General features: G+C 45.8%; 1 protein-coding gene across 1 annotated transcript in view; it reads right to left on the reverse strand.

Annotated features, from left to right (window-relative positions):
• pacrg (PARK2 co-regulated) overlaps positions 1-10,581 on the reverse strand; it is a gene marked incomplete at both ends in the record, with an annotated part of 488,123 nt that overhangs the window by 214,506 nt on the left and 263,036 nt on the right. The window contains one exon of the mRNA XM_083634299.1: positions 663-812. Coding sequence (XP_083490425.1) covers positions 663-812 — 150 coding nt within the window. The remainder of the gene's footprint in view (positions 1-662; positions 813-10,581) is intronic.

The raw sequence follows: 10,581 nt of genomic DNA on the forward strand, positions 1-10,581 counted from the left end.
GTGCTACGTAGCACACGGGGATCATTCATAACACAGGGACAAGCTATAGTGCTACGTAGCACACGGGGATCATTTATAACACAGGGACAAGCTAGTGCTACGTAGCACACGGGGATCATTTATAACACAGGGACAAGCTATAGTGCTACGTAGCACACGGGGATCATTTATAACACATTGACAAGCTATAGTGCTACGTAGCACACGGGGATCATTTATAACACAGGGACAAGCTATAGTGCTACGTAGCACACGGGGATCATTTATAACACAGGGACAAGCTATAGTGCTACGTAGCACACGGGGATCATTTATAACACAGGGACAAGCTAGTGCTACGTAGCACACGGGGATCATTTATAACACAGGGACAAGCTATAGTGCTACGTAGCACACGGGGATCATTTATAACACAGGGACAAGCTATAGTGCTACGTAGCACACGGGGATCATTTATAACACAGGGACAAGCTAGTGCTACGTAGCACACGGGGATCATTTATAACACAGGGACAAGCTAGTGCTACGTAGCACACGGGGATCATTCATAACACAGGGACAAGCTTTGCACCACGCCCGATCGCTCACAAGCGCACAGACACACTGCTGACACACCATCTGCTCACACCGTCTCAGCATTTCTTGCGTGGACTTGGACTCACTGTTCATGTTCTTGAAGATGTTGAAGATGGGGAGTATCTGTCTGTAGTAGGGCACCATGGCCTGTCCCACCATGTCTCCAGACACCACCAAATGCTGCAGGACCTTCAGTGTGGTGCACATCACCTGGCGGTTCCTCGTGTTCAGGGCGTCTGCAGGGGGGGGGGGGGGGGGGGGGGGGGGGCACACATGGAAAGGGTTAGGGATCCAGGCTCACTCAGTTCAGGCTTATTTGACAGAAGAAGGAGGTGCGGGGGGAGTCTGGAAAACTTTTGAAAGAGCAATTTGGATATCAACTAGATGGCTTTTACAGGCTCTCTCTTGAGGCGAGGTGTATAGACGGAGAGCGGCGGTGATGACTGCAACTATATAGTAAAGATAGGAGTGGGCTTAGCAGAAAAAGACACGTAAATCTTAACCCCCACACACACTCTCTTCCCTTGAAAGCATTTCTTTTATAGCGGAGCGTTGATTCAGACTGGCTTGGCTGCAAATCACTGATTTCAAATGCACTGGGGAGGCAGGAGTAAGTGAGAGCCAATCACTGGGCAATTTGGCCCACAGCTGCACTTAACTCCGTCTCCCACTGATGGAGAGAACAAAGAGAGGGATGGTGGGAGAGATGGAAGGATAGAGAGATCAAGAGAGACAGAGAGAGAGAGAGAGAAAAACAACAAGACAAAAATGACAGAAAGATAAATGAAGAGATGTGACACAGAGAGTGCAAGGGATTAGAAAATAACTGTGATTAGCAGCTAAGACGGATATATTTTTGCAGTTCTTTAACATGTTTAATTTTGGTTGTTTTCTTTGTCATTTCTGCGACCTTGTGGACACATGTGCTGGCAAGTCCCTCCACAGAGACTGTGTTGACAACAGCACGTATGCCCTCGGTTAGAAAAGCAGACCGAGGCTATTTCTCTCTATGAAATCTTAAATTGTCATTTGATGCATATATACTTCCAGAAAGCAAGGAAAATAATGGCACCGCAGCCATTATTTAGCCAGTAAGCACTTACAACAAAACTCAAAGGCATGAAAAACATGTCAAAACAAAGAGTCAAAACAAAGAAAGTATCAGCTAAGTGGCTGCTGAGAGGAGAGGCTGAGAGCCTGTGTTCCTGCAGCAGGTGAGAGAGTGAGGTAGAGACAGAGAGAGAGAGCAGGTGAGAGAGTGAGGTAGAGACAGAGTGAGAGAGATCAGGTGAGAGAGTGAGGGAGAGACAGAGAGAGAGAGAGAGAGCAGGTGAGAGAGTGAGGGAGAGACAGAGAGAGAGAGAGAGAGAGAGCAGGTGAGCGAGTGAGGGAGAGAGAGAGAGAGCAGGGGAGAGAGTGAGGTATACGACAGAGAGAGAGAGAGAGAGAGCAGGTGAGAGAGTGAGGGAGAGACAGAGAGAGAGAGAGCAGGTGAGAGAGTGAGGGAGAGACAGAGCGAGAGAGAGAGAGAGCAGGTGAGAGAGTGAGAGTGAGGGAGAGACAGAGAGAGAGAGAGAGCAGGTGAGAGAGTGAGGTAGAGACAGAGAGAGAGAGAGCAGGTGAGAGAGTGAGGTAGAGACAGAGAGAGAGAGAGCAGGTGAGAGAGTGAGGTAGAGACAGAGAGAGAGAGAGAGAGAGAGCAGGTGAGAGAGTGAGGTAGAGACAGAGCGAGAGGGTGAGAGTGAGGGAGAGACATAGAGAGAGAGAGAGCAGGTGAGAGAGTGAGGTAGAGACAGAGAGAGAGAGAGCAGGTGAGAGAGTGAGGGAGAGACAGAGAGAGAGAGAGCAGGTGAGAGAGTGAGGTAGAGACAGAGATAGAGAGAGAGAGCAGGTGAGATAGTGAGGGAGAGACAGAGCGAGAGAGAGAGAGAGCAGGTGAGAGAGTGAGGGAGAGACAGAGCGAGAGAGAGAGAGCAGGTGAGAGAGTGAGGGAGAGACAGAGCGAGAGAGAGAGAGCAGGTGAGAGTGAGGGAGAGACAGAGTGAGAGAGAGAGAGCAGGTGAGAGTGAGGGAGAGACAGAGAGAGAGAGAGCAGGTGAGAGTGAGGTAGAGACAGAGCGAGAGAGAGAGAGCAGGTGAGAGAGTGAGGGAGAGACAGAGCGAGAGAGAGAGAGCAGGTGAGAGAGTGAGGGAGAGACAGAGATAGAGAGAGAGAGCAGGTGAGATAGTGAGGGAGAGACAGAGATAGAGAGAGAGAGCAGGTGAGATAGTGAGGGAGAGACAGAGCGAGAGAGAGAGAGAGCAGGTGAGAGTGAGGGAGAGACAGAGTGAGAGAGAGAGAGCAGGTGAGAGTGAGGGAGAGACAGAGAGAGAGAGAGAGCAGGTGAGAGAGAGTGAGGTAGAGACAGAGCGAGAGAGAGAGAGTGAAGCCCAAAACGCACAGGGAGCGTCAGACGCTCGCCTTTTGAAGTCCACCCATTGTTTTAAACGGCCGAACACACACCAAGAGTGTTCTGATGCGTACTCCCAACCTGTTTCCATTTTGAAGCGTCAATGAGGTTCCACGGCAGTTTAAATACATCAAACATTAATACGCTACACTATTCACCTCATGTAGCCACGCCCATTTGAACCGGTTGTGTGGTCGTGACAAAACTTCCGGCTAAAAATTAAATAAAAAAAATGGCTGGCTGCTCCAATATCATCTAACTCTGAATTAACTAATAATTTAGCCAATTGTATGTAACATACCAAATAAAAGCAAACGGCAATGTCTAAGAATGCAACGCCATGTAACTGGCTCGTTAAGTCTCGCATTCCAGGGAATTAGGTTAACGTCTGCGGGTCTTATTGACGTTAGTGGCTCGAGCGCTCGGAGGAGAGAAAACTATCTGAAGCTTTCTTTGTTGGAGTCCAGGTATGTTTTACAAGAAAGTGCTCGTCATTGTCGACGATAACGTTATCTGACCTGGCTAACAGTGGATAGTCGCTTGCTTGCTGTGTACCGAGCTCAAAGTAGTAGGCTACGTTCTTTATTTTACCCCCTGCACTGTCCGTGACAAAAACAACTCTCTTATTTTGCGCCATGACCGCCGGAAGTGTTAACAGGACCCGGAAGAATTTGGCCCACTGTAAGGTCTGAACATAAGGTGAATAGCAAGACTACAAAGTGAGAATAATGTTCTAAACGCATCGGCGATTCGGCTAGCAAAATATAGCCTAGGCTGTCATGATGAGATTAGATTGGTGAACGTTTGGACAGAATGATTGATGACAGAGGGGACATGTGGCAAAGGACCACTGGTCAGATTTGAACCCGCGTCGGCCACGCATATGATATGACTAAGCCTTGGTGGTGTGCGCACTCTACTGGGTGAGCCACCGGGATGCCCCTCTGTCATACATCTTTGATGACACAACAATTGCTTAAGTGACATCACTAATGACATAGTATAAGACATCACTGATCAGTGATGTCACAATGTTGGATGCATGTCACAATGTCTATGACAGCATCAGTGGGTATGTGTTGTATGACATCACCAGTCACCACTGGCCACCACTCGAGGATTGTGGGACATTACATCCTCAGTCGGGGACGTTTGCATGCTCAGTTGATGGATTGTGTTTGTCTACTCATATGACATCATCTATAGCTGTGTTTCCATTACAGTTTTTCGCAAAATAATTGCGATATTTCTACAACTTCGACAATGTACAATTGCGACTTGTAGGCGTTTCCATTGAAGTTGCGTTTGGTCACCTGAATGCAATTCCCATTAGCCTACCAGCAGCTGCCTGCCACAGTGGATCTGCCCCATATCCCGTCCCCTGCATGCTCAAATCCAACCAATGGTCAATGCAAATCACAACATAAAGTTACAACGCAACGAGCCTGATTATCAATTCAAAATAAAATGAGTCGCAAAATGTTGCTGGCTGCGGTGAATGCAGTGAGCGCGACAGGCAGAGGAAAAAAGCCTAATAGCCTAATAGCCTACAACTGGTCCGATTTAGAGATGGAGGGGGGAAAAGGCTGATTTGGTCAATAATCACAATTTTGTGTAGCTATTATAATTATAACGTGTGTAATGTATTACTCACAGTCACTGTATTCACTTCAGTCAGGAGCACGCACCGCACCGGTGTGTGCTTGCTTTTCATCCCTTATCTCGCGCTGTGCCAAATGCGCGCACACAGGCAGCCTGTCACCATGGACCGATTTCTGCCATTAAACATTATCTATTTTATATTTATTTTGCATAACACTCGTCTTTCTGCTAGCGTTGCTTCAAAGTTTTCCATTGCTGCGGAGGTTTTGCCACGGCTTATCGAACCGTTTCTTCCTCATTTTTTGCTGCTTTTCCAAAGCAGAATGGGTCACATGACGTGCTAATGCGAAAAAACTGTTTCCATTACACTTTTGCGATAAACTGCTATATCGACACGTCTGAAAAACCACCTCATGAGAGCGCAAAAACGTTTTGCGATATTTGGGAGGTTTTTCGAAATTTACGTGTTTCCATTACCCAATTTCTATTGCGATATTTAGATTTTGCGCATTTCTGACGGTAATGGAAACACGACTTATAACACACTCGATGACTGTGGGGCTTAGGGTGTTCTAGTGACCATCAAACCTTCAGGCTTCAAAACAGCCCTTCAGAAGCCAACGGCTGACGTCACACTCAGTTGGTCCATTTTGTTACAGTCTATGGTGTGTGTGTGTGTGTGTGTGTGTGTGTGTGCGTGTGTATGTGTGCGCGTGTGCGTGTGGGAATACAGAGCAGCAGTGATACAGAAGATGCTGAATGGGTGAATGTACAGTATTGTGCGTGATGCCATCTCTCCATCTCTGCCTTAACGTCTCCCCAGATAGACGAGCGCCGCCGACACATCTGCCATCTTCAAGATAAGGTGGAATGTGGAATGACAGGAATTTCAAACCTACATAACAAACAATGAAATTCTAATTACCAGCCGGCGCAAACAATTTTCCCTGCTGTGACATTTGGACCGCGGACTGTTCAATTATTCATCGGCACCCTCGCCGTGCTGCAACAAAAAAAAAGGAAAAACGGGAGGGGAAGTGGTAGGCAGCCAAGAGCCGGATGTATTAATGCTGCTACAAAACCTGTGTTGGGACAAATCTGAATAAAGTAATCATCTAGTCATGCTGGGACTTGTTCTATATTCAGTGTGAAAATAAAACAATGGTGACCTTGTATTGTGTTCTGTGAAATGTCAGAGGTAGGGGGGGACACATTGGGGAGTTTAGCAGTGAATGGTATAAAGTATTGTATAAATATACTTTTCAGATCAGAAGATGTTCCCGTGAAGAGGCGGAAATGAGCATCTTGTAATGAAAGTCTCATTTCGGGTTCAAAGCGGAAACAAATGTTTTATGCCAATCTACCGGGGCTCCATAGAGGCATGGTTCTACCGGGCATGGTTCTGCCTGGGCTCCATAGAGGCATGGTTCTACCGGGCATGGTTCTACCAGAGCTCAATAGAGGCATGGTTCTACCAGAGCTCAATAGAGGCATGGTTCTACCAGGCATGGTTCTACCAGAGCTCAATAGAGGCATGGTTCTGCCTGGGCTCCATAGAGGCATGGTTCTACCAGGCATGGTTCTACCAGAGCTCAATAGAGGCATGGTTCTACCGGGCATGGTTCTGCCTGGGCTCCATAGAGGCATGGTTCTACCGGGGTTCCTTAGAGGCATGGTTCTACCTGGGCTCCATAGAGGCATGGTTCTACCAGGCATGGTTCTACCAGAGCTCAATAGAGGCATGGTTCTACCAGAGCTCAATAGAGGCATGGTTCTCCCGGGCATGGTTCTACTGAGGCTCAATAGAGGCATGGTTCTAACAGGCATGGTTCTATCAGGCATGGTTCTACCGGGGCTCAATAGATGGTTCTGAATCCTCCTCCCTATTTAAAAAAGCTATGCTTTAGGAACATTGTGCTGCTTGTTTCACTGGGACTGAGTTAGAGCAACAGGTTGAATTATTCTACTGCTGATGAGTAGGCTAATGTAGCTTTGAGTAGCTTTAAGTCTCTTTTAGTAAAGTAATAATAAATAATGGACTACGTGAAATGATTTAAGCAACATGAGTTAGAACTGTGGAGGATTGTTTTGAATGTAGCATGATGTATTAAATGTAGTTCACAGAGGTTCAGTCAGAAAGACTTATCTTTTTCATGCTATGATAAATTCACTTCTCATATCATCCGGCCTCTCACATCTCTTATGCTCGCTCACTCATAATTTCCTTGCTATCTTTCACCCGGAGCGTTAATCGAGGCATCAGCTGCTCACATCAGCTGCTCACTTCTATCCAATAGCATAGCGACACACCTCCATGGTAGCCAATCGTCGCCCTGTTGTCGTTTTAAATGTCTCTCTATCCACTCTAGTCTGCTCAAACTTCATGCCGCTGTCAACGCGCACCCCTCCACCCTGCACCGTCGCAGATTCATCAGCTTCACCATGTCACAGGAGAGTCATTATTTGGCCCAGTGTTATGAAAACATATTCACAGGAATACACTCAGTCACACTGACCTCGAGAAACCCCAATCCCACCCTTCATCGCGTAACCGCATCCCCTAATCAAAAAAAACTAAACAGTTATTCTAACACAAAGGCACAATAACAGACTTGACAAAAACACATAAATATACGTGGGTTACAAGACATAAAAATAAACCCATCATGAATGCATAAACAAAACACTCAAATAAAAGCAGACAATAACAATAACATTATGATTTACAATAGCATCTCAGTATGAGAACACTCACTAACACATTGCATTCAGGCGATGTCTCGTCACACACATGGTCTATGGGTCAGCTTGGGGGAAAATGCGGGCCTGGCGGAGATCTGCACTCCACCGAGTGCACTGTTCTAGTTTGGTATTGACATGGAATAAAAAATATTCTCTTACTCAGGGGTATACATGGGGACATTTCCTACATTTCTGGTGATCAAAATGTGAGTCTTCCTCCCTGGCATCCATGAAGTCCAGTGTCACTACAGTGTCACAAGATCAAATCAAAAAAGTTTGACAAAACTTTATCATCCTGCAAATTGTCTGATCTGATGGTAATGGCAACAATATCAAGGGAAATACTATTCAGATATTTTGTATTAAGAAAATATCTGAAAGTGTACTTCATTTAAATATGATTTATTTTATTTTTCTGGAGAATTACAAGACCAAAAATCAAAACTCTGTATTGGGGACAAGGTGAAAATGATGACATTCCAACATCAAACAGTATAAAAGTAAGATAAAAATAAATGATTGCAAAGTGAGAAAAAAAGTATAGTGGTGTAACAAATCATACTAAGCACATGAAAGTGCCCAAAATCAAATAATCACTCAGAAAGAACGGACTGGTGGTGGGCATCATGTAGCGGTAGATACCTACCAACGCGAGGGCTGGCGCATGTCTCGGAGGAAGCATGGTGCTAGTCTACGGCTCTCCGCAGATCGGCAGAGGGTGGAGCAGCGACCAAGGCAGCAGGGGGGGAAATTGGTCAGGTACAATTATCTTGTTAAGCTGTGACCTATGACCTCCCGACAATACGACTTCCGGGTCCAAGCGCCAAGCCTCTCTGCGTTGTCAATATGCCGCAGTGCTGTGTCCCTCGTTGTTTGAATAGATCTGAGACAAAAAAAACAATTGAACTGTCATTCTACCACTTTCCTTGCGATGAGAAAGAGAAGAGGAAATGGCTGTAGTTAATAAGGTAAGTTACAATTCGGAGAAAGTATGTAGAAAAACAAAGTTTGGCGCTAAGTCTAAAAAGATGATCTATAAAAAGTTATGTTAAGTTAAAGAAATATTTATAAAAAGATATCTAAAAAAGATTCACGGGATCCGCCTTAGTTGTTTTGAATGAGGCGAATGAGGAGCGGTGCCGCTTGGCCCCGGAGGTGACGCGGGTGAACGTCTGTCGTCAGTCTTAACAACCGAATAGGGGAGAAAAATGGAGGGGAAATCGAAGAAAAATAAAGAACTGATTAACTTTCCATTGCTACTGGCTTAAAGCGTGGCAATGGAGTTGTTGGAGGTATGCACTCTACCGAGTGCCCTCTCTCTAGTTCTTTTTCTTCTCCTTCCTCTTTGGGTTAAAAAAATGTAGAAATCTCCTCTTCTTGGACTTTTTGTGGAGTTCTGCCACCTCTGTTCGATCTCTCTCTCCAGAAAGATTGTGGCTGGTCAAGGCCTCCTCTGCCTTCTCCTTCTCCTCATTCTGTTGTTTCTGCCTGATCACCAGCTCCTCCATCGCCTCGACCCTCATGGTCTGCTCGTGGTCTTTCGTGGCCATTTCCTGGGTGGCCTCTTTCTCCTCCTGTGTGGCAATAGGGACTTCCTGCGAGCATGCATGCTTCATCTGCTCGTCTTCTTTCTTGACCATTTCCTCCATTTTTCGTTTGAGTGCTTCCATATCCAGGAGCATGGCATCTTTCTCCTCCTTCTGTGAGGCAATCTCTTTCTCCAGAGTTTGGACCTCTTGCCAGTGTGCATGCTTCATCTCCCAGATCCTCTTTTTAATGACCATGAAGTGCTTCTCCTCCTCCTCTGCCTTCAGCTTGGTGGAAAGCTCTTTTCTGCAGTGGCCCATTTTCCTCAGGAGAAGCCTCTGGTCCAGTATCACCTGGACCTGGTCAATCGTCTTCAACTGATATGTCTCAAGTTTCTCTGCCAGCTCGTCGGTGTTATGGAGCCTTTCTTTGAGTTCCTCTATTTCTTTGCGGAGGTCCTGGTTTTCCCTGCAGAGGAACTCTCCCGTGTCCCTCTGAGAGTTAGTGGTCAGCTCACGTTCTCCCTGGAGGGCCATCTTCTCTCTCTCACATGCCTCCAGTTTCATGGAGTTCTCCTTCAGGTTCCTGCGGAGGTCTTCATTCTCTCGGCAGAGGAACTCATAGTCCTTGTTTGTCTTAGGCTTCCCGAATCTGCTTTTTGCCATGGCGTTCTTGAGGGCCTTCAGTATGAGTGCGTTCTTATTTGCCTCTATCTGGTCCTCGTGCAACACCAGGACCGGACACGAGCCGTGTTCGGACAGCAGGTACTTGTAGGTCCGTCGGATGCCGGCCTTCTCTGCATCACACACCTCCAGCTTCCTCCTGGCTAGCTCCATGGGATGCATGGTGGTCTGCTTGTTGTGGAGTTGTTTCCACTCCATGTCAAGAGAACCTCTTTGAGGAGCCCTATACCAAGAATGTGTCTCTAAAAGTAACCTGTTTTTGCCCTCTGCTGCTGCTAGTGCAGCTCACACACTCCCTTCTATAGCACCTTGTGATGTCATAATTTATTGTGATGTCATAATGATGTCAATGACTGTGTAAAGTGTGTGTTTGGGCTTTTACCACTGCACTACCGGGACACCATCAGTGAGTGATGTCATCGGTGATGGTGTCATCAGCAATGCCACTTGAGTGTCATCGTGATGATGTCATCAGCTCCTAGTGGCATAAGCAAAACTTGACGCTGTCGAAGCCACACCATCGTTATTGGACTCCGCAGCTTGTTATTAAATAATGTATATTAAATACCAAAATACTGTATGTCCATTTTGGAAAAATGTGCTACCTGAAAATCATGTCATTTAATTAAATTTGTAACTATTTTGTAAGCGATTTAAGTATTTTAATGACTCATACATCTTAGTGTGGTTGACTTTAATTAGGAAATAATTTTGTAAGAGTAAATAAATACCTTTTTATAAATAGTCTACATTATTCGCTAACCCTGGACAGCGCCATATTGTTGACATACCGTCCTGCAGCTGACAACGTAACGGCCTTATTGTCGTTTTATTCCATTACAAAATAGCGATGGTGATAACAGAAAAAAAAAACAGACTTGTTGTTTGTATGCTGCCATTAATGCCTGTAATAATAAACAAAATAAAAAACGAGGTGAACAGACTTTGCTGTGAGGAGCTGTCAGAAAGTTTCACCTGTCTCTCCTAACTATCCACACATC

This window comes from Poromitra crassiceps (genome assembly GCF_964638095.1).
Source record: "Poromitra crassiceps genome assembly, chromosome: 3".
Lineage (NCBI taxonomy): Eukaryota > Metazoa > Chordata > Actinopteri > Beryciformes > Melamphaidae > Poromitra > Poromitra crassiceps.